General features: G+C 40.0%; 1 protein-coding gene across 6 annotated transcripts in view; it reads right to left on the minus strand.

The window, feature by feature from the left end:
* LOC122796202 (SUN domain-containing protein 2-like) overlaps positions 1–27942 on the minus strand; it is a 509959-nt gene that overhangs the window by 149274 nt on the left and 332743 nt on the right. For 4 of the 6 annotated variants that reach the window (XM_044064539.1, XM_044064565.1, XM_044064538.1 and 1 more), the window contains exon 3: positions 14502–14686. In XM_044064539.1, coding sequence (XP_043920474.1) covers positions 14502–14686 — 185 coding nt within the window. Of the gene's footprint in view, positions 1–14501; positions 14687–27942 lie in introns of those variants that run through there. The other 2 variants (XM_044064549.1, XM_044064556.1) reach the window with 2 other exon arrangements.

Raw genomic sequence — 27942 nt, forward strand, 5'->3', positions numbered from 1 at the left:
CAACTCTATACAAGAGTAGAGGGATGGAACGTGAGCACAACTACTGCGGCAGTGAGGAATTCGAAATCCTGTTTTGAAAGATGGGAAAGAGATATATTGTAGGAGTTCAGCAGAGGATCAACTCTTGAAATACCCACCCCCACCATTAAATTTCCATTTGTGAGGGTCTGTTCTGGTCCTGCTCCTACTCAGTTTGTCTGCCACTATGTTTTGCTCCAACAGAATGTGAGATGCTTGGGGGGGGGGTTAAGGAATGCAGAACACCTAACTCTCAAGCAATAACTGCCAGACTACATACAGGGGTACGATCTTGTACCTCCATGCTTGTTTATGTACCACACAGCTGTGGTATTGTCTGTAATCACTTGAAGAGATCTAGGGATCAAAGGTGATGGAGAGACTCCAAGGCATGGATCACAGCCAACATTTCCTTTGGGTTTGGTCTGTCTGTAGAACTTTGCAGGTCTTACTCTTTTACCCCTCTGGATACTGCTCCCCAAGCACAATCTGATGCATCTGTGTTGAGACACTGTACTGGGTTTTGAAAAGGGAAGGAGAGACTTGAGTTCAGTTGAAGATGTCTCCACTGAAACAGTTCCCTTTTTATAAAGCTCCAAAATGGAATTAGATACTCTGGATAATGCACATGCTGGCTCCATTTGTTTTTCACAAACCACTGGATCTTTCTCACATGCAGTCTGACTAGAAGAATCATGGGTATTGTTGAGGTCATGAACCCTTGTATCTTGGAAAATTCTCTGCAGAAGTCTGAGACTGGTTTGAAGAGCTTGTGAAAAATTCCAGATAAAGAAGAGAAGAATCTATAAGACAGCCTAGAAATACAGTCCTTTGAAAATGAGTCAATGAGATTTTGCAGTATTTATTTGGAAGCCTAAGTTGGTCAAAATAGATATACCCACATTATTGATTCTTGACATCTTGCTAAAGACTCTGCAAAGATAAGCAAGTCATATAAATAAGGAAAGATATGCATGCCACTCAGGCTGCAGTAAGCTATGAATGGGGCTAGGCATTTTGTGAATAACCTTAGAGCTGTAGATAAACTAAAGGGTAAGGCAGAGCAGTTTGTTTTGTTATCAAGCTGAAAATGGTGCCTCTTTCCCATGGAAAACAAGCAGTAAGAGCCAGTAAAGCTTAAAAGTGTTTAAATGTCATTTTTGTACATAAAATACAGTAAAAAAACACTTTCAAACACTTTATCAACCCACAAGAAGTAAAATAAATATGATTTCTCCACAGAAAAAAATAAACAATTTTTGAACTGACAGGAAAAAAGAACACTCTCACTTAAAAGTACACTATATTCTTGTAACAGTCTGTTAAAACACAAACTCCTACCTTTAAAATAACTTTCCTGAATAAGAAAGTATTAATAAACAAAACATTTTTTTTAAATGAAAGGGTTTTTCAATATGATGAACATCTGATAATGTGACCCAGAAACAGAGCACCATAGAAATCTCCTGAAATCTATCTCTATGGGAATATGGCAACAAGTATCTTTAAAAGGATACTTATGTCTAGATTTATCAAGTAACTCATCTGAGGAACATGAGGTACCAGGTCCTGTAAGGTCAACATTTTGAACTTTGGAACTTTCACGTAAAGATTTAGAAATGAAAGATCTAGTACTGGTCTCCAAGAGGTCTCTTTATTTGGTACCAGAAACATTGTGGAATAGAAGCCTTTGCCCCTTTGACTTTCAAGCACTGGTTCTATGACTATTTGGGTGTGCAAAGACTGAAGAACCTGAGGAAAATAATTCTGTGTGGTTCAGAGGTTGGGAAGATATTCCACTGAAAAGAGGGTTTGGTATCCAATTCCATGTGTAACCCTTCTGCACCCCTTTTAACACCCAAAAATCTGAAACAATCATCTGCCAAAGGGGAATGTTGAGGGCCAATTCTTGGTCACAAACCCTAGCATATCATCTCAACACTGTAGCAGCAGCAGAGACCCTAGGCACAATATCTGCACATTCATACCTGAGATCAGATGGAAACAATTTGGCTTATAAAAGAGCTTTCATCTGTAGGAAGAGTGGAAGTCAATTTCCTCAGGCTGTCTACATAGCAAAGTGTAAATGTCCACATAGATGCTTGGTAATTCAGAATTCTGAATGGTAAATTGGAAGAAGAAAATGTTCTCTTACCGATACAGTCCGATATTTTATCTTCAGTGTCCCTAGGAGAAGGATTTGTCTTGAGAACTGACTTGTTGCCAGCATGAAAAGCTGTAGAGATGGCAGGTGGGTCAGACTAAAATGAAAAGAAATTTATTAGCCTGTGGCACCTTAGGAAATGTATATTTTTTTAGGGACTGATGGCTGGGCATTATAATGGGAACAGGCAACATTCAACACATCCTCCATGGCTGGCATTACAGGAGAAATGGAAAAAGAAATGGAAGGGTGGGAAAGGAAAGGAAAGGAAAGTACAACTGCATAATTCCTACTTACTTGTAAAAGCAGATGTTTTTAGAATGCAATCCTTTAATGTCATTCGGGCAGTACTGCCCTACTACCCTCCTCTGGCAGTCTAGTAAAGCACAGAGTCCCTCTGACTGCCTATCTGTGGGTGTGATAGACCAAGCACCTGCCAGTACAGGGACTGCCTTACACACCCACAGAAAGGACCTTTTCAGTTTTCTAGGGTCCAGCAGGAAGAGACGATGGAAAGGCAAGCTTTCTGAACACCTACTGTTCAAAACCAAAACCCACACAAACAAACAAAACAATAAAGACCACTGAGCATAGCTCAACAGCAATCCCAGCAATAAACATTTTACATCCAAAAGGGAGATGGTGGGTGGGTACTGCAGGCTCTACAAACATCTACTGTTGCAGGTAAGTAAGACTTATGCAATTGTATTATGTTCAACAAACATCCTGTCTTACTGACGTTTGGGTTGATTCTTAAGGTTTGCCCAAGATAAGGGTCCAGGACCCCCTGGAGAATGGTCCTAGCAAAGCCTGCTGTGGATCTGCAAAAGGTATCCATCTTGTAGTACTTTGTAAACATATGCTGCTAAATACTTCTAGAGCCCACTCCTTTACAATGCCCCAGTGAAGAGAGATAAAGCCCTGGTGGAATATGCCCTTACCTTGCCTGGATTCTCCTTGCTATGGTGGGTGTAACAAAAAAACAATAGCAGAGGACAACCAACGAGCAATGGTTTGCTTACTGTGTGGAAATGAAAAGCCTTTCAGATTTCCTGAAGGGTTTCTTTCTGTCAAGGTAGTACCTACATTGCTGGTACACATCCAAGGTATGAAGTGTCCTCTCTCTCCCTTATTCTTAGGTTCTGGGAAGAACACAAGCAGGTTGATAGATCGATTAACAGTAAATTTTAAGATCACTCTCAGCATGAAAAAGGGGCTACTGGAAAATTGGGTAAGGTTGTCTCATTAAGAGATGATTCAAGACAGCATAAAACAGCTTTAAATAACTGAATTTCAACTATTGCACAGATCAGTACTCATTGTTTGCATTGTGTGTGTATGACTCAGTTGATACTTCTTTCAGGGCTAGGGCCACCTATTCTTTTAAGGAGGTTTGCTAGGCTGCATTCTCAGCTCCTCCCAGATGATTTAAAAATGAGATTTTAAATTATCCCTTACATAGAGATTTAGGGTTTGGGTGGAAGTGATCAAAGAGTGTGATGAAAGGAGCAAGCTGACCCATGAAATCACTAAGATTTCAGCCCTCCTTTTCCAAATTTTCCAAGGAATTTTCTTTCTTCTCATCCACTTTTGGCAAGAAACAGAATAATAGTCTCACAAGAATTCAGGTAAGCATATGTTTGAGTGGATGGGGGTTTCAAAAAGAAGTCTCAAACCTCTCAAAACCAAGGACACTCCAACAAATCTGAATGACTATTCAAGAGACCTTGTAACCCCTCCCCACTCTGGCCCCCCTTCTCTTCCAGAAAGTCTGAATCTCTATTTTTCTCTTTGGCAATAGACTGTGTCAGAGAAATGGGTTTTGAAAATTATTCAACAGGGTTACAGATGGCAGTGGGGGGAAATTCCTTCTTTACAGGGGTCATTCCTCATCCTGCTGATCAGACTCTTTTGTTTCCATCTCTTCTTCATTACATCCTGTCCCAAGGAATAATGAAACCAGTTTGTCTTTCCCAAGTGAGGAAGGAGTTTTATTCAAGCATGTTCCTAGTGCTAAAGAAAAAAAAATGCTTGGAGACCAGTTCTGGATCTTTCTTTTCTAAACCTGTTTGTGATAGTGTCCAAATTCAAAATTATATTGCTTCACAACCTGTTACCTCTTATTGCTCTTTCAAGTTTCCTGGTAACATTACATTTAAAAGATGCTTATCATCACATCCCTAATCATCCAGACTTTAGGTAGTTCTTAAAGTTTTGTGTGTTTAGGTCACATTATCAGTTTTTTGCCTTACTCTTTGGACTATTCTATACACCAAGAGTGTTCACAAAGCATCTAGCACCAATTATAGCTCATTACAGACTACAATGTATCCATATTTTTCCATATTTAGATTACTTGCTTATCTTTACAGAGTCTTTTTCAAAATGCTAGGAGTTTCTTTCTTAGGCAAGAGATCTCTTGCACAAACTAGGATTCCAAGAGAACATTCAAAAGTCTTTCTTGACTCCCTCACACAGACTCACACAGAATTGTATTCCTGGGATGTCAACTAATAGGTCTATGTTAGAACAACGAAAAATCAAAATGTCAAACGCTCATGAGTGAATAATCAGGAACTCAAAATCATTATTGTGGGGGGCTGTGCCCCCACACCCCCGCTAAATATATATTCCTACTCCGAGATCACACTACAGTGAGGAAAGGGCAAATATTCCAATCTTCACTGTACCGCGATCCCAAAAAAACAACATCGACTTCCTGATTATTTGCTCATGTGATCGAGTGACATTTTGAGTTTTCGGCATTCTAAAGTAGACCCAACCAGACACCTCAGTTCAAAGTACTTTTCTTACACAGGAAAAATTAGATCTTTATCTGGATCTGTTTCTAAGGTTTTCCACTCAGACTTTGGTCCCTGTGAGGAAATACCTCAGAATTTATTGTCTCATGCCATCTACAATTCGTATGGCACCCATGGGAAGACTCTATATAGGAAAGATACAGTGGTATCTGAAATCTCTTTGGTCCCAGCATCAACAACCTTTATCTTTTCAGATCTCAGTACTGCAGTTTGTCAGAAGAGATTTTTTTTTGGTTGAGACAACAGACATCTTTAAATCCAGATTGCCCCTTCTATATCCTTGCTTCAAAGCAGTCAGTCACCACAGGCAATTTGGACTGTGCATTGGGAGCAGTTTTGGGAGGGATAAAAGTGCAAGGGGTATAAGAAACCAAGGACAGATGCAAGCACATAAATATCAAGGAGATGCCCTTGCCCTGATCAAGGCAGTCAGCTCTCTGAACCATGTTTGGTCCCTGGGACCTCTTCAAGTGGTTGCAAACAATACCACAGTCATGTGGTATATCAACAAGCAAGGGGAAACCAGGTGATAACCCCTTTGAAACTACCCATGTTAGCTTGGGATATAGCTTCACAGCACAGTCTCATTCTACAGGCATCCTACATTCTGTCAGAGTAAAACTGTTTAGCAGACAAGCTGAGCAGGACCATCCATGGAAGACCCTCGTAAATGGAATCTAAATCAAGGGGTCCTCCAAGACTTGATCTATCTGTGGGGAGGTCCTCAAGTAGACATACATCTCTACCTCCTCTCTGAAAAATCAACTGGAAAAATTATGTTCCGGGATTCCAGGCAAGAAGGCCTGGAAGATAGATGCCTTTTCCTTTCTTTGGACAGGAGTATTCCTGTATGCCTTTTGACCCTTTACACTAATATTCAGAGTACTGCTGAAGATTCAGAAGGAATCCTCAAAGTTCATTGTGGTGACTCCCTTCTGGCCCAGGCAACCATTGTTCTCCCTTCTTTCGGAAATGGCCAGGGGTAATTACAAGCTTCCTCACAGAATGGATCTACTCACACAAGAACAGGGATGCCTGATACACTCCAACATCAATCATCTTCATTTGACTGCCTGAATGACAGGTCTTAATTCCTTTTAGGCACCTGCTTTTTGAAGACATGCAGCAGATACTAATGGAGGCAAGAATGCTTGCTACTAGAAAATCATATATTATCAAATGGAAAAGGTTTTCTAGTTGTGTCAACAACATAACCAGCACTCATTCAGGACTAGTTGTTTTTGTTTTTACAATATTTGTGTAAGTTACTATCCTATGGCCTTTCTTATTCTTATATCAAGGTTCATTTATCAGCCATTACAGCATGTCTGCTCATGGATTCTCATCATTCAAGGCAGTCCCATGCCAAAATGTTCTTGAAAGGGGTTTTACATAAGAAGCCTTCAAGAAAACTGATACACTTGCTCCATTTGAACCAGCTAATGAGGCTGACTTGAGGTTCTTAACATGAAAACAGTTTTACTGCTTGCACTGACATCTGCAAGAAGGGCATCTGAGCTAAAAGTTGTTATGGTGAGTCAACCCTGCCTCATTTCTCATAGGGACAGGGTTTCTTTCAGAACTAATCCTTATTTTATGCGTAAAGCGGTATCTGGGTTTACTTTAAGACAAACTATCCATGTCTCTGTTTTCTTTCCTCAGCCTAAAAATAAGGGAGAAAGGATACTTCATACCTGTCCATAGATAACTCAGGTACAACCTTGATAGAATTAAATCTTTCAGATCTTTGGATCAATTATTTACTTCTTGTGAAAGTAAGAAGGAAGAACAACCAGTGTCAAAACAAACTATTTCCAAATGATTGTCTAACGCTATTACCTTTTGTTATGCTCACCATGACAAATCTATTCAAGGCAGGGTCAAGGCCCACTCTGCCAGGGCCTTGGCTTTATCTATGGATTTTTGAAAGGGTTGGATCCTAGAAGTATTCTAGAAGCTGCTACTTTGTCCTCTGTACATGCCTTTACAAAGTACTATAATATTTATTCCTTCACTACATCTATATCAAATTTTGCTAGGGCCAGTCTCCAGGAGGACCTGGACCCTTCCCCTTCCTCCTCCCCAAATATAGTTAGTTATGGTAATCTACCCATACAACTATGTCTACAGCAGCAGCAGTGATGAATATGAAGAACATTGTATGGTTGTGTAAGTAGAACTTATCATAACAGTAGATGTTTGAGTTATCCCTATTGCAGTAGCTGCTCCATCCCTCCCCATGTTTTTTGGTGTGCTTTTATTTTTTTTTATGCCAGGGTGTGGATCTTTATGTTTTGTTATTCCTAGCATTGTCCTTTTGGGGCTTAGCCTCCTTTTCTCTGCTGGCAGGAAAGCTTTGATGAGCTTCACACCCTAACTTATCCTTTAGTCAATTTATCTCGAGCTGCTTTGACAGTTTTGGCATGTGGAAGGTGCTTAAAGCTTTGGAAGCTGACTAGCTGTTATATCCTTGGCATATGTTTACAAGAAATAAAGTGTAAACGTATGAAAAATTCCTGTCAGAAATTTTTAGCATACAAAATGGTGCCAGAATTGCAGTTTAAACAAAAACTCTTTTAAATTTGTGTAGGCCTGCTCAATCACCTCAAATAATCATAATCCCAAAGAAAAAAATGCAAAACCAGCAAGTTTTCTTGTCAAAACGTTCAAATGAAGCTTTTAAACAATGGAAATAACAGACATGATTAACTTGAGGCTCTTGAAGCATGAGGCAATGAAAGGAACTGTACTAAAATGGCCTTAGCACAGAAACTCAGCTAAACATTTACAGATGGCCATAACATACATCACAAGGGCTAAAACCCTCAGAAATCAAGAATTACATTATAATTAACAGTTTAAACATTAAACTGCAGGTGAAGTAAAACCCCAAGCAGAAAAAAATGGTCAAAGTAGCAGAATTCACTATACAAGTATGTTAAAAAACCAGGGGAAGAAAACAATACCCAAAAGGGTTTCTTATCTAAGCTCAGCAACTGAAGAGATCCAGAGTAAGGAGTAGTATTTGAAGAGATCCTTCTCATTCTATGGCACCAGAAAAGTGAAAAGGCCATGTATGAGGGTCTGTAAGACAGTCCCTGTACTGTCAGGTGATTGCTTCATCACACCACAGGCAGGCAGTGGAAAGGACTCTGAGCTTTGATAGATTGCCAGAGGAAGGGTAGCAGAGTGCTATCCGAATGCCAGTAAGGCAGTGTGTTTGTTGAACACTGAGGTACAGTCATTTGTAACATATCATAATATCTTCTCTGTTTTATTTATTTTTTATTTATATTTACATTTGTTAACCGGGTTAGTCTTCCTGGACCCAGAGAGCCCTTTTTCAGTGGAGACCCCCAGAGGAGAAAAGCTCCAGGAAAGTAATTAAAAAATAAGAAAAAAAAAAGTAACAATTCAAGTTGTAAGATACTTAACACTACAAAAACAGAGAAACAGAAGTATACAACATGAATATTTACAAGGCAAAAGTACAGTATTTTGAGAATGCAGTTGCAATATGTTTGAGAAATTAAAGGTACACTCCACAGTCACAAGTAAGCATCCCCCTCACAACATAACAAAGCAGCAGCTGGTGGCAGTTGTGTAGCTACTGTTTTGAAACAGGATTACGGGCCCAAACTGCGCGCAGGGAGCTGCCGCTTGGTTATGTTGTGAGGGGGATGCTTACTTGTGACTGTAGAGTATACTTTCAGTAATTACGAGTGGTTTGTCTCTTTCTTGTTCACCAGACTCCCCATTCCCAGTAGTGAACACAATGGAACCATCACTAAATGGCGCCCCAAACAAGTAGTGGACTGGATAAAGGCCCACATCTGATGAGGTCTTTTCAAACGAAAACTTAATATTGGAGGCGTTAATGTTTTTTTGTTGATTTGTTCATGATTACAGTATTTACTTTTTGATTAAAGCATTTTACCTGACTACTTTCTGTCACTTTATTGTATCTCCGGACCTGGGTACCTTTTGTGTTTACTAGTTGATTTTTGGTACCTTTTGGATACGCTTTTGGATTATTAAGTTGAAAAATTTGGTTAGCATTAAGTTATATACAAGGAATATGTAATATGCAATTCACAGTAACATCATGACGTATTACAACAAAGATGCGTTTAATAGCATAGGTATTAACAGCAGAGAGAGTAATATGTGTAGACAGTTTACATAGCAGATACCAGGCAGATATGTTGATTTAGAGAAGAAGAAAAATTCATTTGGTTGTTTCCTGACAAGTATAGATCCATGCATATTGGAAATTCATTTTTAGTTGTTTTTTGAATTCACTACTTGTGGTTGTGGAGCAAAGGGACAATGAAAGTGTGTTCTATGAGTATGCAATTGAATGACTGTAAAGTATTTTTCCAGTATTTTTGTTTGGATTGGTCACCTGAAGTAGGTTTTGTTGTGTACTTCTGAGATCACGATTGGGTGTGTAGGGTATAATTATGGATGCAAGGGCAGGGCAGGAATTAGGGCTATTTAGGATGTTGTTTGTCTTTTCGGCTTTTTCCCAGTTAGGGGTCGCCACAGTGGAAGTCTGCTAATGATTGGCAGTTGATTTTTTTTTATGGTGCCGAGTTGTCAGCCCAACGGCTAACCTTCAGCGAAGGCACGCCCATTCACAGATGTCTTTCGGAGGCCACTCCACTGTGGGGAGGACATGCAGACTCCACACAGAATGCACTCCAGCCTAGAATCGAACAGGAGAACCTCTTGCTGTGAGGCAACAATGCTACCGTTGTACCACCGCAGCTTGCAGTTTGGGCTATTTAGGATGCTATGTGCAATTTGTAGTTGTGATATTTGAAGCATGTGGGGGAGCTCAGGCCATCTTAAGCATTTAAGGGATATACAATGATGGAATTTGTAGCTATTGCTGGTTACAAATCTGGCTATCTTGTTATAAGTTGTTTCTAGTTTGGTTAATAGATTATTTTGGAGGTTACTAAGTATGGGAGTAGTATATAGTAGGGATGGTCGAATAAAATTTTAGCCAGTATAGGTTTAGAGTTGCTAGATATATATTTGTTGTTGCGGTATAGAAGAATTTTTGATACAGTTAAAGTTATGTAGGTCGAATTTTAATTGGTTGTCTATAGTAACGCCAAGCAATTTGGTGTTTGTGTCGGTGGTGATAATTGTATTATCTAAAGATAAGATGCTGAAGTTGTCTTTAGCTGGATTGAGGTTTTTTTTGGAAGGAAAAGGAGAAGCTTGGTTTTCTTGGGGTTGAGAAGCAGATTATTTTCAGTTAGCCCTTGTTCTGCTAGATGCAGAAATTGCTGAGTGACAGTGTGGAGATTTTGTATACTGTCGGAGGTGTTAATAATTGTGGAATTGTCTGCATACTGTATTAAGGTATAGTGGGGGCAGGAGACATGGAGGTTATTTGTAAATATATTAAAAAGTAGGGGGCCCGGGATAGAACCCTGGGGAACCCCGGTCTTAACAAGATGGAAAGGGGAGAAGGCTGTTTGCCATCTGACGGACCAATATCTGTTTCAGAGGTAGCTGTTAAACCAGGAGTTAGTGGAGGTAGAGAGTTGTAAGTTGGAAAGTTTGTTTAGGAGGATGGGAAACAGTATCAAATGCTTTGGATAGGTCAAGGAATAGAGCTGATATGAGTTTATTATTATCTTTGATTTGGGTAATGTGTGTGAAAGATAGGAGGGCAGTAGTAGTTCTGTGCTAAGGTCGGAAACCATGCTGTGTGGGTGTAATTAGGTTTGCCTGTAAGAAGTGGTTTAGTATTTGTCTACATATACATTTTTCCTCTCTTTTGGATAAGGGGGATAATATTGCAATAGGACTGTAACTTGAGGTTTCTGTAGAATTTTCTCCCTTGTGGAGGGGTATTATGAAGATTTTTTTTCCAGATATCTGATACTGTATTTTCTTGGATGGACCTATTGATAAATATAGATACAGGGTATGCTACAGCTCTGGCTGCATGTTTGAGGAATAATGGAGGGAGTTTGTCGGCTGATGGGGAACAGGGTTTGAGTTTGTTAATAAGTGATCTGATGAAGGAAGTCGTTACAGGTGCTAGGGAGAATTAGGGACGAGATGAAGTGAGAGGTGGAGTCTTAATATTGAGAATTTCTGGTTTAGTAAGCTTTTCTATTATTTTGATGAAAAAGTTGTTAAGCAGAGTTGCAGTTTCACTAGAAGGTTTATTAGGCAAGGAGTTTGGCGAAGAGGGGTTCCCAGGAAATAGTAATTTGTTTATTGAGTGCCAGAATTTCTTTGGGTTGGAATGTAAGTTGCTCAGAGATTTTTGATAGAAATTTTTTTTGTCCAGTAGGACCTGCTTTTTTGCTTGGCTGTGAAGCTGTTTATATAAGTTCAGGTGGAGAGATGTGTTGTTATTTTTGTTTATGCTGTCCAGGCACTGTCTCTGTTGTTCATAAGTGAATGAGTTGCCTGATTTAGCCATGATGCATTATTACATTTTAGCCTAATTTTTCTACTGGGAGCCAGAGTGTTTATGGGTTCTAGGAATATATTGTTGAAGCTCTGGACATCCTTATCAAGAGGTAATGTGTGTAGGAATGACCAGTTACAGTTGACAGTAATTTGTTTAGGGTGACAGGGTTGTAGTTTTTAAGTTTACGAGACTTTCTGTATTGGTGGATCTTGTTAAGATTAGGAGACTGTCTTACTACTGAGGTAGGGAGGTGGTCACTATGGCCGTTAGGTAGGGTGGAAGGGTTATGATAGCATTGGGGGTTGTATATTAATATCCAGTCGATGATTGAGCCATTCTGGGAATTTTTTTGCTGGTTTGTGGACGAGGTGGTCAGCTGGGTAAAGCCATAAAGGTTTATAGAGTAGCTAGGGGTGGCAGTACTAACAATTCCAGCCAATATCATATCACCAAATATGATGGTTTCATAGGGAATGGATATAGAAATCCAAGAAAGAAACTGCTTGAGTATGGGAATGTTTTTACCTGGGGTATATAGATCGCTGCAATGGCAATTTTTTTGTGTTGATTTAGGTTATATGTCACTATAAGTATTTCGGCAGGGCAGAAATAAGGGATAGCTACTGAGAGGGGGGAGAGAGAGAGAGATGGTCAGAGTAGAGTAGAGTGGAACATCTATTTTTCCCCCCAAAAGACACATCATTCATCCTTGCAATGGTCTACTTAAAAGAAAATTTCTCCACAGGAGGACAAGAATCAAACATTTCCTCACAATGAATGAGTTGAGCTTGAGAATCTGCAGAAAAACAAGCCCTATATCTGTCAAAGTCAGAATCATCAGTTCCTGTTTCTTCAAGAATAACTTTACAGGGGATGCCCACCTATAATAGCCTCTGTGTACCACGATTTATTGCAATGTAAGGAATTCAATCTTTTTAACAGTAATCACTTCCTCAGAAAAACAATGTTTAATTTTTTTTTTTTTTGTAATATTACATCCAGAAGAAATAGATGGACTCAAAGGAGGGGTGTCTGCATGGTTTAATGGTCTCTTGCCCTCGTTATCCCAGGAAGAATCGCCAAGAGTATCTGCCGGACCTAGAGAAGATGGTTCAGTCAAAGAAGACAGGACTGACCCCTTGTTCATGCTAGCTGAAAAATTATAACAGAGGAAACCAGAGAGGTAAGTGAGTGGTCTGGGGAACAACCAGTTGCCACTCCAGGTTTTCCCATTATCAGCTGAGGCACAGACTGAGTCCTTGACAGTGGCAAGGACTCCTTGGTAAGTAATCTTTTTCTTTCTGAGTACTGTGAGAGAAGAGTCAGCTATATCGGAGTTAGTAACCATGTTGTAACCAGAGAAGAAGAACCAAAAGCGGTAAGCATTGCTAAAGCAAGTCAGTCAGAAGGTAACTTGTCACTGAGTATTCACAAGCAGAACAGAACTTACCCCATTCCCTTAAGTTATAAAAAGTTGTTGTTGTTGTTGTGTCTTTTGGCTTTTCCCGGTTAGGGGTCGCCACAGCGGAACTCCGGTCTGTTAATGATTGGCAGTTAATTTTTACGTGCTGAGATGCCAGCCCTAACGCACATCCTTCAACGAAGGTACGTCCATTCACGCATGTCTCCACGCAGAAGATGCTCTAGCTGAGAGTCAAGATAATTCCTGTCAGGACTGTTCACAGACATACACACACACACAAACACTGACAAAATCAAAATGGCAGGCAGGTTTTCATGAAGTAAGCATAACCACTACACTGATTTTTTTTTCTGTAAATGTTTCTGTTCCACAAAAGTCAAAATTATATAAGCAGTACATACTTTTTCACAAAAGTTAGTCCTAAATACATAAATAAACATTATAGTTAAAATAGTGATCCTTGACAGGAAACTCTGATATTGAGAAAAAATACTGGGTTTTGTAAAGTGGAAATATTGGTTTTAGTCAAAAAATAGATTAAATGCTGTTTTTTTTTTTAAGGGCAATAATTTCTGAGTGGAAGGATTCCCCATTGGGGAGTGGGGACTTATCTTCTACAAATGAAGCTATTAGCTGAATGCTGTTCCTATGAAGCACACAAGATGTTTCTTCTTGAGATGCAAGAAAGTACTGAAGAAAGCTTTGCTCTGACTATTGATTTCCATCTTTGGGATTAGCCAATCAGCAACCAGAGTGAAGGGGGAGGCAGAGCATTCTGACGCTGCCCAATATTTGTTTCCTAAGCAGGAAACAACCCATATAGCCTAAAGGCTACTGTATCAATTTGAATGATGAAAATCAAAACATTTAACCAGTCATTCAGAGAATGGTATTACCAACTAGACAAGCCTGAACAGAAAAATTAACAGTAAAACACATTAAATTAATCAAGTGCATAATTTGTCAATCAAGCTATGTAATAATATTGTTGTTACTAAACTACTAAAACATTAAAAAAAATGTAAACCTTTCCCAGAATTGTAGTGCAAAGCCACTCAACCTCCCCATCCACACAATTAATATAATATATTTTTCAAAAAAACAACCTGTTCAGTTATTATACCCAAAGGAATTAACAGGAAACAGATAATGTAAAATAAAAAGTACATAAAATCTAATATATGGGGTTGTGCTGATATAACAATCAACTGTTTTATGCTATATGATTTTACTTCCAGGTTCTCCACTCATCATAAAAATTGTTCCCCACAGCTAAGGTACAGTTTGCTTCATTTATCTAATAGTAGACCTTCACAGAGTCCATGTTTATTTCCTAAACTTCTTCCAAGTTAGTAGAGTTTCAACCTTCATCCATCCCAAAACCTTCAGAGACTGTGGTAACATTCTTTGCAGGCTTTACCATTTACAAACAAAAACATTCTTACCAGATGCTAATATATGAGTACGACATCTTTGGACACTGTGATTCAAAATTAATAGAAATGCATAAACTTAATTCATGTCAGAAATAAAGGTCACTTCATATAGTCATGGCAGCAAATGACTGCAACTCTATAACATACTACCTGTACTCATTGACATTTTTAAGAGTAATATGGATATACCCACCTGGGGCGTGGTCTTTTCTGTTGTAACTGTCACAGCTGCTGACCGTGCTAGACCTGCTAATTCTTTTCTCATAGTCACTGGATGAAGCAGAACCATGCCTTTTGTTGTCGCAACAATTGACTAAAACAGACTTTCCCACAATGTGCACAGATGAGGGATACTGGACTTGTCCCCCTGGCTTTCTTCTTTAAAAAAGAGGAAACATCAGTATAATGGAACATCAGCAAATGCGAAAGAGCAACTCCATTTCATTTATTATAGTATTAAAGCAAAATGCATATTGATAAATTAATAGAGCCTTTAAACAGTCAGCAATAACTTTTACACAGCCTTATAATTTCCTCTCTTTATGCTAACTGAAGTAGACATTACCAGGAATGATGTAGAAAACCAGAAATATTTCTGTTAATGATTCGTTTAATATCTAGATTTATTGCAGGCAAATTTAGGAAACATAGCCACAGCCTGACAAATAGAAACAAGGAGGATAACATGTGTAAGTAATAACTGCCCAAACCAAAGCATTTCCCTTTCTGTCTCATTGGTGCACCCTTGTATTTTGTTTTAGTATTTAAGGAGGATTGGGATGCTCACAACTCCACATGGGAGACACCAGGGTTCTCCTTCCTCTTCCCTTACATTCAATCAATGTTGTGTGCTCACCCTGTTCTTTTTTTTTTTTTTTTTTTGGTATTTTCAGTTTTATTCTTACATCAAAAAAACACCCGACCTGGTCACTTTGCAACTTTGTTTATCCATTCATGTAAATTTTCTAACACATTTTCATTAGCATCCCAAACCAAATAATGCACTGTTTGACAATTTTTATGATTACTTCTTATGACTTCATATGTCTAGTATACAAAATGATTGTATTACTTTACAGGCAATACCTATAGCCAGTGCCTGGGTCTCCTTACACAGAGAATCCTCACCCTCTTAGCTAAGGTATCCTTGCACAAAAATTGCCTTCCGACACTATGGCAGGACAGCTGCCACTGAAAGCTCTTTCCATCTTTTCTACAATCATATGGTGACAAGTCAATTTCTAGATCCACATCGATTGGGTCAGACATGGTTAAATTGCCCTGGTGAGACAGTTACAGTTAATTTATAAAACAGTGCCTGCCTTTTCCTAGTCTCAGGGTTGCAATAAGTAAAATAAAAAAATGACTTTTCTTGACCAAACATTAAACTGTCAATGAAAAGAAAGCAGCTTAAGCTTGAGCCATGTCCTTCTTCATTGTGGTAGGTAGTAAAAGCAATAGATTTGTATATTTTACCTCTTGGTACATTGCCTGATGTCTTTATATGTATCATACAGTAATTAGAGTGGCCGGATGTCTATATATGCATCATACAGTGATTAACATGGCCTGATGTTTATATATGTGCCACACAGTGATCAGCATGGCATGATGCCTATACACATATCACACAGTGATCAGCATGGCCGGGTGTCTATATATGTATCATACTGCGATTAACATGGCCTAATGTCTATGTATGTATCACACAGTGATCAGCATGGCCTGATGCCTATGTATGTATCACACAGTGATCAGCATGGCCTGATGTCTGTATATGTATCACACAGTGATTAGCATAGCATGATGTCTATGTATGTATCACACAGAGATTAGCATGGTCTGATAAATATATGTATCACAGTGATTAGCATGGCCTAATGTCTATGTATGTATCCCACAGTAGCATATGGCCTGATGTCTATATATGTATCATGCAGAGATTAGCATGGCCTGATGTGTATATATGTATCACACAGCAATTAACATGGCCTGATGTCTGAATATGTATCCCACAATGATTAGCATGGACTGATCTCTATATATGTATCACTTAGTTATTAGTATAGCCTAATGTCTATCTATGAATTGGCTAGACTGTAACACTTCTAATTTTAGACATTTTGTTCTATCAAAATTCAACCACTGTTCTATAAAATAAGTTTCCATTTCTGCTGCTTAAAAATTTTGTTTTCCTCCTTTTGATCTTCATACAGTCCTCTTCTGAATAATTATTGCCTGTTTTCTCTCTTTAATTTATTTTAACTTGCTAATTGTATAAACTGGTCCAAAGACTGTTTTCAGCCACTACCCAGACCTGGAGGCAACAGAGAGAAAAAGCAAATGATTATCCAAAATGTAGGTACACGGGGAAAAAAGTGTAGAATAGAGCTACAGGAAAACAGAAGAACAAACAAACCTTAAAGTTGCCAGCAAAGATATTGATGCAGAGGATTATGAGTGGGGTGCTGATCATAACTGACATATTATGTATTCAAGACATTGATGCCAGGAAATTCACTCAAGAGGTGTGTGATGCCCATGTCCTGGCCCAGTAGTCAAGGAACCTCAATACACAAAACACCAGAGAGGGTGTCTCATATGAGGAAAGAGTAACAAATGCACACAGAAAATTGCAATTTCCCTTAAGCGCACACAGAGATCACAGTCAGTCTGTGGGCTGGTCGCTCCCTTGCTCTCCAAGTCCCCAATAAGGCTCCACATTGGCACAGCTATAGGGTCCAGATCTCAGCATAGTGGGCAAGGTAAAACCTCTAGCACCCTCTCTGTCCAACCAGTGCTTCATGTCCCTGCCCAAGTAGCTGACACACACACATATGCACTTTGAGATAAGAGTTTATACAACCACACAGACCCTCTTGGGGAAGGCTGGCACAGGTTCCCCAGCTGTGCCCCTTTCTCCCAGACTATATGGTAGTATCAGCTGCCATCACCCACTAATAATTATCAGCTACTCAAAGGCCCTTAAACAGGTGTCCAATTATTACTGTGCAATATTATTATCCAATTGGTAGATGTGACTAAACAGTCAAGGCTTATTAGAGTGACTTAGTATAGTAATCACTATAAATATGCTATGTACTCTAGAGCTTAAATTATCTCTACACAAACCTGCCACAGTTAAAAGGTTTTAAAATATTTAATAATAAATAATTAAAAAATACAAGACAATACTTTCTACTACACAGAGCAAGTCAAGAGTTCAGAGATCACACAGAAATACTTAAAATAATTCAGTAGTACAGTTCTGACATCACAGAAAACACTTAGTCTAATATTTCTATGTTCTAGCTAGCTCCAAAAAAAAAAAAAAACACAAGTCTAAGATAACTTACATAAGACAACAGGCAGAGTGCTGATGAGTTGGATGATCAAGACAAAAATGCTTAATAATCTCCGGTTCTCTCTGTTTAAATTAAAATTGCAGTTCTTGATAAACATTACATCATTATTTTACACTTTCATGGTGTTCCCAGGCTACACATTAACTGCATTTACATTCTTAACATATCCCTTTTGTTATCTTGCAGCTGGTCAGGAAACAGAGCAATAAAAATACATTTGCATGTTTAAATCTAGCAATTTAACTCTTGCTTAAAACAATAGAAATAATGTCTTCATCTAGATTGACTGGAGCTGACTTTAGATCAAAGGGTCACAACATTCTTTTACTGGGTCAGTAGAGGCCACTGTTGCCACATTTTTGTAACAGCATTTTTTTCATTTAAGCCAACAAGCCTGCGATTCACATTATTTTATTTCAATTAGGAAAACAAGTCTGTAGTTCAACATTCATATTTACAAATGACAAAATTATCTATAAAATTCTATCTGACTAGGCTGGCAGCCTTCACCCTTCTCTACCAGTCTTCACATCCACCCTCAGAGAACTCAAGCTAGTTTTTCAAGTGACCCCCCTGAGAAATGCTGTTGGAGAGGGTCAGGTCTGAGCATACCTACCCCATTCCCTGTCTTGAAAGCCCGTCTGCATTGGCATTGCTACTCCCACTGTGGTGCTGCACTGACATATCATATGCTTGCAACCCAAGGCTCCATCTTAGCAACTTGGCATTTTGCTGGCTGGCTCTGTTTAACCATGTTAGGGAGTTGTGGTCTATCATAACAGTGAATTTCCTTCCATACAGATAAGGCTGTAGTTTCTGTAATGCCCACGCTATGGCTAGACATTCCTTTTCTACAGCTGCATAGCATTCCTCCCTGGGTTGGAGCCTACAACTGAGATAAACCACTGGGTGCTCTCCACCCTCTGAAGAAATCTGGCTAGGTACAGCCCCCACCCCATGGTTTGAAGCATCTATCTGCACAGCAAATTCTTTGCTGTAATCTGGACTGGCTAACACAGGGGGTCCTCCCAAAGCTTCTTTAAGCTTCTGGGATGCCTGCTGAAATGCTGGGGTCCACACTACCTTATCTGGCCTGTTCTTCCTTGTCAGGTCTGTGAGGGGAGCAGCTATGGTACTATAACTGGGGACAATCTTTCTGTAGTACCCTGCTCTCCCTAAAAATGCCCTCACCTGCTTTTTGATAACAGGTGCAGGCCATGCCTGAATGACTTCCACTTTGACAGGTTTTGGCCTTATCTTACCACTCCCCACTCTATGTCCTAGGTAGGAGACCTCCGCCATACCCACCTGACATTTTCTCGGCTTAATGGTCAACCCTGCCCTCTGTAGTCTGTCCAGCACCTCCATGACATGTTGAAGGTGCTCTGGACAGGAATGGCTGTAGATGGCAATATCATCTAAGCAAGCAAGGGCAAACCCTCCTGCTCCTGCTAGAATACAGTCTACCAGCCTCTGGAAAGCCACTGGGGCATTCTTCATCCCAAAGGGAATTTTGTGAACTCATACAAGCTAAAAGGAGTCACAAAGGCTGACTTCTCTCTAGCACTGGGAGTCAATGGCACCTGCCAGTAACCCTTGGTAAAATCAATGGTTGTAAGATACTTAGCCCCACCCAGCTGCTCTAGGGCCTCATCTGTCCTAGACATGGGGTAAGCATCCAACTCTGTGTGACTATTTAATTTCCCATAGTCCACACAGAACCTGGTGCCACCTTTTTTGGCACCAGCACTACTGGGGAGGCCCAGGGACTGTTGGACTCTTGAATAATCCCTAGTTCCAATGTCTCCTGTACCTCCTCCCTCAGGGTCTGTCTGACTCTCTCAGGCACCCTATAAGGGGCCTGCCTAATAGGCCTTTGGGGTCCTGTATCCACCTGATGCTGCACCAGGTGCATGCACCCTGATTTCCCAGTGAACATGTCCCCAAATTCCAGCAACACTGCTCAGATTTCCCGAACCTGGGTAGGAGATAGCTGCTGGGACATCGCTACCCATTCCACTGAGATATCAGCCCAAGCCTCACTGAAGAGATCAGTCCCCAGATCTCCCTCAGACTCCTGCTGCAATCCACTGCAAATACTCAGCACAAGGGCCTCCCTATCGTGGTAAGGTTTCATCATGTTAACATGGTACAATTTGTGCCCCTGCCTTCTGCCTAGCAGTTCCACCATGTAGTTAACATCACTTACCTTTCTTTCCACCTTGTAAGGACCCTCCCAAGCTGCTTGCAGCTTGCTGTGTCTGACAGGAATGAGAACCATTATCTGCTTCCCCACAGCATACTCTCTAGCTTGAGCATTCCTGTCATACCACACCTTTTTTCTGTTGTTGGGCTTCTGCCAGGTTCTCCTAGGCCAAGCCCATGAGTTCCCTGAGTCTTGTCCTGAGGTTTAGGACGTATGCCACAAATGACTCCTTGTGAGACTCGCACTCACCTTCCCACTCATCTCGAATTAAATCTAGAGGTCCCCCTCACCCTTTGCCCATATAGCAACTCAAAGGGTGAAAAATCTGTGGATTCCTGGGGAACTTCTCTGCAAGCAAACAACAGATGGGGCAAATATTTGTCCCACTCCCTCTTAAACTGATCTGCAAATATCCATAGCATGGACTTGATTGTAGAGTTTAACCTCTCAACAAGACCATTAGTCTGGGGATGGTAGGGGGTGGTCTTCATGTGCTTCACCCCACAGGACTTCCACAGACAAGCCAGCAGGTCTGACATGAAATTGGCACCTCTGTCAGTCAGTATATATTTTGGGAAACCTACCCTGCTGAAAATCTCTAACAAAGCATTTGCCACATTCTCTGCCTCAATGGAGGACAAAGCCACTGCCTCAGAGTATCGTGCAGCATAATCCACTACCACTAGGATATACTTTTTCCCTGTGGAACTTGGAATACTCAGAGGACCCACAATATCCATAGCTACCCCCTGAAATGATTCCTCAATTACAGGCAAAGGCATCAAAGGAGCTCTCACTTTGTCTCTTGCTTTGACTACCTTTTGGCACTGCTCACAGGTCCTGCAGTGCCCTGTTACATCTCTGGAAATTCTAGGCCAATAGAAGTTCTGCATAATATGCCTCTTTGTACGTTTTATGCCCATATGACCTTCAAAGGGAATATCATGGGCTATGGCTAAAAGTGCCAGATGGTAGGTTCTAGGCACTACCAACTGCTGTACTCTCTCACCTTCTAGCACTCCCTCAGGGGTCCACTCTCTGTATAGTAACCCTTTGTCCCAGTATACAGATTCCCCATTTCCTTGAGAATCAGGTGCCTCCCTAACTACCTGCCTCAGGCCTTTCAATGTAGGGTTTGAGAGCTGAGCCTGTCTCAACTCTCTCCTTGTAACCCTTCTCAGCTCCCCTTCCACAGGAAGTCTGGCATCCTCTGACAGTGGTGCCTCACTGCCAGCCTGGGTACTACTACTAACCTCTACCTTTGCAGTCACTCTGTCCAAGGGACAATCAGTACCCACAAGCAGCGGTGTCTCACCTTCAGTCTCACTGCTACATAGTAGCCCCCTCCATGAAGTAACCACCTCACCAGTCCTGGCTGCAAGTATGCAGTCTGTCTGGGTCTCCCATGCTTGTCTCCTAGCCTGACTGCATATAACTGCATCAGCACATGGTACTGCCTCATACAAATCCTTCCCTCTCAGGACATCTGCAGGATGGGAGTTTAGTACCCCTGTTGTCTCAAGACAACCTACTATTGGCATTTTGTCTTTCCCACTTACTGGCTCCCTCATCTTTTGTTCCCCACCTTGCCTCCGTGGACACCTGCATGCCACATGGCCCCACTGGTCGCATTCAAAACATTTAACCCTAGCTCCTGGATGTGTAACTGGACTAGTGGCTTCCCCTGCTACTGGCAGATTTTGTTGTGGCAATCTGTGCTGCCCATCATGGGTTCCTTTAGACTCATGAGCAGTACTGGGGGTCCACTTCCTGTGCAGGACTGCCCTGCCTGCCAGGTATAGGTCTCCCTTCTTCCCCAGCTCATCTGAAGTAGCACATTGTCTATCAGCTAACCAGATCCTCATGTCCTCAGGCAAAGTGCTAAGGGCTTGTTCCTTCACCAAAAGGTCTTCCAGCCCTTCAAAAGTGGTGACCTGACATCCACTCACCCACCTATGGAAATAAGTGTTCAGTTCAGCAACATATTCATCTGCCTTGCATCTATGCTCATGAAACATTTTCCTATATGTTTCAGGTGTTAGCTTAAACAGTTCTAAAATACTATTTTTTTACAGCATTATAATCAAAACATGCAGCGTCAGACATTTTTGACAGAACAGTTACAGCTTTACCATGGAGTAAGGGGGTCAGGAACCATACCCAGAGCTCTTGGTCAACTTCATACTGTTTACATACCCTCTCAAAAATATGAATGAAGCTATCAAAATTGTCCCCCTCTTTAAACCGCAGAAGAAATTTACTGAACTTTTTTGCTTCTGTGGTCCTGTTACTCCCTGTCCCATTACCTCTATGGCTCTGGTGAAGAGTCAGCATCTCCTTCTCATGCTGCCTCTGCCTCTTTTGTTCCTCAGCTTGCAGACATAGCAGTCTCTCGTTGTCTTCAGCCTGCAAACGTCACAGTCTCTCCTTTGCTTCTAATTCCACATGCCTGGCCTCCAACTCAAGTCTCCTTAGCTCCAGCTAGAATTTTAAGTCCACTGCAGAAAGGCTGAGCTGTCCATTCACTGAGGGAATTATATCTCCACTGCCAGTCTGATTGTCCTCCTGGTTGCTATTTTCTGATGCAGCTGTAACCAAGGCTGCAATCAGGTCTGCCTTAGTCAGGTTTCCATGCACCAGTCCCCTAGCCTGGCACATCTCAACCAGCTGGCTCCTTGTCAGCTTTCCATACTCCTCTGCTGACATGCTGCCTGCTCACCCTGACTAATTAAGCTAACAAAAGAAATAAAAGAATTGTGATCTGGACTCTGAGTATTCACTGCATGGTTATTTTAAGGTACAAAACACCTTCAAAGCTCACTGTACACAAGCTACAGGATTCACTCTACCTACACCACTACAAGCCAATTAGTATTTTCCAACTAATTAATATGTGATGTGGCTATCCCACCACTGTCAAACACAAATGTGACACCTGTGCCCTGGCCCAGCAATCAAGGAGCCTCAATCCTCACCACTAACACCAGAGAGGGCATCTCATATGAGGAAAGGATAACAAATACACAGAGTAAAGTAAAATTTCCCTTAAGAGCACACAGAGATCACAGTCAGTCTGGGGCTCATCGCTCCCTTGCTCTCCAGGTCCCAATTAAGACTTCCCACTGGCACAGCTATAGGGTCCAGATATCAGCCTAGTGGGCAAGCTAAAACCTCTAGCACCATCTCTGTCCAACCAGTGCTTCATGTCCCTGCCCAAGTAGCTGACACACATACACATGCACTTTGAGTTAAGAGTTTATATACAACCGCACAGACCCTCCTGGGGAAGGCTGGCACAGGTTCTCCAGCTGTGCCCCTTTCTCCCAGACTATACGACAGTATCAGCTGCCACCACCCACTAATAAATATCAGCTACTCAAAGGCCCTTAAACGGGTGTCCAATTATTACTGTGCAATATTATTATCCAATTGGTAGATGTGACTAAACAGTCAAGGCTTATTAGAGTCACTTGGTACAGTAATCACTATAAATATGCAATGTACTCTGGAACTTAAATTATCTCTACACAAACCAGCCACAGTTAAAAGGTTTTAAAATATTTAATAATAAATAATTAAAACCACAAGACAATACTTTCTATTACACTGAGCTAGTCAAGAGTTCAGAGATCACACAGAAATACTTAAAATAAATCAGTAGTACAGTTCTGACATCACAGGAAAACACTGTATCTCCAAAAGAAAACACAAGTCTAAGATAACTTACATACGACAACAGGCAGAGTGCTGATGAGTTGGATGATCAAGACAAAAATGTTTAATAATCTCTGGTTCTCTCTGTTTAAATTGAAATTGCAGTTCTTGATAAACATTACATCATTATTTTACACTTTCCTGGTGTTCCCAGGCTACACATTAACTGCATTTACATTCTTAACATCTCCCTTTTGTTATCTTGCAGCTGGTCAGGAAACAGAGCAGTAAAATACATTCGCATGTTTAAATCTAGCAGTTTAACTATTGGTTAAAACAATAGAAAGAATGTCTTCATCTAGATTGACTGGAGCTGACTTTAGATCAAAAGGTCACAACATGCTTTTACTGGGTCAGTAGAGAGTAAAGTATGTGGTTTACAGACAAATTGCTGAGGACTGAATTCATAAAATAATGACATGTATTTAAGTTTCAGAATGTGTATCCTTCAGAAAATGCAGGCCAACACACATCTTGTTATTCTAGCAACATTTATGTTTATAGCAAGAAGTTTGGGAAAACATTGCCAGTATGGATAGCAGGCAGAAACAACTCTTTATTCTGCCACTGCCATTTGCTTGTCAGTAATGTCAGATTTTACTGCCTAGCCCAAGACCTGATCTTAACAACTTAAGCAGGGGGGTTGTTAAGGTCAGGTCGTGCCACTGATTTGTCTTTTTCTGAATATTGGAGTGTAATCACCGCTTTCCATGTCCTACAAGTACATTATAGTAAATAAGATAAATAACAGCATGGTGGAGATGACAGGTTTCACTATTCATGTTGAACTGAGAAAGTCTAACTTTTGTTCAGTGAGTTCCATTGTCTCAACTGTAGTAATGCATCTCTACTGTTACAGAACATTCAACATATATAATTATTTCACATGTAGTTTCCTCCACATTGCAGATTGCCATTATCTGGGATCATACCTTACCTAGTATCAGGGTAATCTGATTGTTATCCACACCAAGACATGTTTTATGTTCTAGGAAGAGATAGCATTATGCTTTGACAGGCTACATAGCTAGTTATCACATTCCTGGTGCTGCAACCAGAACCAGCAGCAATGATGGAATCAGTAAATAGTTTACATTGATGTACGTAAATATCCTGAATCTGTGTACTGATATAAGGGGACATGGTGGGGTGGGATATAGAGTGAGTGGATAAGTATGTGTTTTGGTATAATTTTTATTTCTGACTGCTTCTCATGTTTGCAGAACCACAGCTGCATTCTGAAGCACCATGACTTGATGCTTTGTACCATTTCCTGTCCCTGAAGCAGACAGAAGTGCTGAATGATTATAAAGTTGTTAATAGGGAATGGGTACTGCCAATATCAGAATGGTTAAAAGAGGAGAGCAGTTTAATTAAGACTAGAAAATAAGGAAGCTTGTACCATCTGGCTATTCTGAATATAAATTCATACTACCCCCTATTTTAAAACCAGATCTGCAGTGTATAGCACATAGAGGTGAGTTTGGAATCACCCACAGTAAAATGAGCAGGTAGAGGAGTACAAGGGGTGAAGGGGGAGGTGTTAATGTTAGAATGAGCCTAATGAGCAGCTTTATTATTGGTCATTATGACTGCACATAAAACAGCGACTCTAACTAATACAAGTGCAATTATTTAACATCAAAATGACTGACACAAACCATAGTCAAAGGGTCAGCTAGTCTTTTCACTGTCTGACAAATTGTAACATCCAGAAAATTATTACTGACCTTAACTGAGATGTGTTTCATATCAGTGCGCAGGGATAAGCTCTGAACACAGACTTGTTTCTGAAAAATTGCATGTTTTCAGCAATGCCTTCCAGCAATCTGAGATGCTGCTTTTGAATGGACTCTAGAACAGCACATGGTAGTTAAGACAGATGAGTGGCAGCCTCGTCTCTTAATTTCTGGAGTCTATGCCCTGAGGTGAACCCTAACATTTTGTTTGCTACAGTACTAGAGACAGAAAGGGTCAGCTAAGTGCTATAGCTGGAGTGTGTGTGTTTGTGTGTGAGTGTAATATGTTTGCTATTTGCTTAATGGGTGGGTGGGCTGGTCTTTTGACCCTTTTCAGATGTGACCTGAGCTTAACAGCTAGCACAGAGAATCAAAAAACAAGAATGCAAATTATAAATAAAGTATTTAAAAGCAGAGTGTTAGGCTGAGGGTTTTCACTTTAAAATAGTTTGTAGGCAAAAGGTAGAATAATAAGCCTGAAAATATAGTCAAACTTCTGTTTTCATTTATGATGCAATTTCATGGAAAGACTGCACAGTAGAAGGGAAAAGATAATCTTGCTGGCTAAGCATGAGATGTGCAAAAATAATAGCCCTCAAAGGAAAGATATAGAATGTTCCTTTCTCAAGGGAAATATATGTGTACTTGCAATGGAATGCTAGATAAAAAATAGAAAGTTAGGCACTGTGAGGCACATGTAGGACAAGACATGAAAACCAAGGATAGAGAGGCATGTAAAACATTACACGGTTTTGGTATTATTAGGATATACTTTAGACATGGGCAAATGAGTCAGTTAAGTTAATTTATGGACTGATATGCAAAGGTCTTTACAGTATGAACACTAGAACCTGAGTCCCAAGGTCAGGTCAAATATCCAGCCTTATTCAGGATGAAAAGACTGTTTCAGTTGGTAATATTCAGGAGAATCAGAATATATGTGCAGAACCTTTGGATATATTTATCAGCACTGTTATTGTTATCCAGCATTCCATTATGTTATTCGGACATTGTTGAGCTTCACTGTATATAATAAAGCATCCTTAACCAAGCTACAGTTTGCAAACGCTATTGTGTAAGGTACAAGAAGACTTGGCCCATAAAGGAGAGAATGGCATCTGTTCAGTACAAGTGTGGGTAATTAACTAATAAAGATATTCATTCCAGTCTCATTTCAGTTGTTTCCAGTTAATTCCAGTATACTACAGTCTTATTTCTTTCAGTGGTGAGCCAGCAGTCAATGGGTGGGCAACAGTTAAAGTACATCGCAAAACCCCATAGCAACATTCTCAGCAATTCAGACTATGTATTCTACAAAACAAACTTCAGTTCAAAGTAAAAGAAGTCTCTGGCAGCAACACTTTTTTCCAGTCCAACAGTAACTGCAGCAGAAGTGTTTCATAACAGACTTTTCAGCATCACACTAGTATTTTTTCCAGATGGGAGACTGTGAACTCTATATAGAATAAGGCCACTACCGACAACACTACAGTTACTCTTTACAGAGCACACCTTTCAGTAAGACACCACTGATATTCCAGATGCAAACTTCTTAGAGAAAACAGCCAAAGCAGACAACATACAGTAACTGCAGCTGTTAGACAGATTGTGGAGTATCACCATTTATTCAAAAGACTATCAACAGACCAGCAGTACTTCAGAAAAAACTACAAACCTCAGCATTGTTTCTTCAGAACTTAAAATGACATTATTCAGTTAACAGTAACATACTTCACTATCTAAACCAACTTTCAAGTTACCGGTGGGATGTCACACAACCAAGAAGCAAGAAAAAATTAAAAAGCTGTAGATGACAGGACACATTAATCATAATGTTATGTAAGAATGTATGCACTTTTTAGCTAAATCAGACAGTAGTTATCAGAAAAGTTTAAATACTTCAATTATAGTAGTTTTCATAAATGTGTCAGCCAATACGTCTACAGGAAATACATCAGTAAATGTTTGGTTTAAAGTTAATAACCAGGTAAAGCAGTCAAAAAAAGCTGTGTTCCAGAAATATTCATTTAAATTTAAAGGTTGTTAGTTCAGGAATGCTACATCTTTCCAGACACAAAAGTGCTAAAATTACAAAAAAAAACACTGCAAGAGACACTCATGATTCAGAATAAGTCAACTTTTATCAGCATGGTTTCAGACTTAAATAACACAAATTCTTGTTTACAGTCTTCATAACTCAGTGTAAATGTCAAAGCATATGCAAGTCGAGATACTGAGTTAAGTTACAGTATTGCACATATAAACGTCAACACAGTCAATCTATGTTACATGCAGATTTTCCTGCCAAACATAGCAAACATTTGCAATGTCTCAAGTTCACATTATTTCAAATACAGATGTTCAGAATGTAATAAATAGTAGCTTACATGTAATTCAAAGTACAGTGTTAAGTAGCAGTATTGTAAATACAGAAGTATATGCAGTCAGTGTATGTAACATGCAAATTTGCAGACCAAATAGAAAGAAAACATTTGCTATGTCTTAGGTTCACATTATTTCAAATATAGATGTTGAGAATGTAATAAATTCTAATTTACATGTAATTCAAGGGGCAGCATTAAGTAGCAGAATTGTAAATACAGACATAAA

Source organism: Protopterus annectens, chromosome 1.part0 (assembly GCF_019279795.1).
Source record: "Protopterus annectens isolate FY-2018-M chromosome 1.part0, PAN1.0, whole genome shotgun sequence".
Classification (NCBI taxonomy): domain Eukaryota; kingdom Metazoa; phylum Chordata; order Ceratodontiformes; family Protopteridae; genus Protopterus; species Protopterus annectens.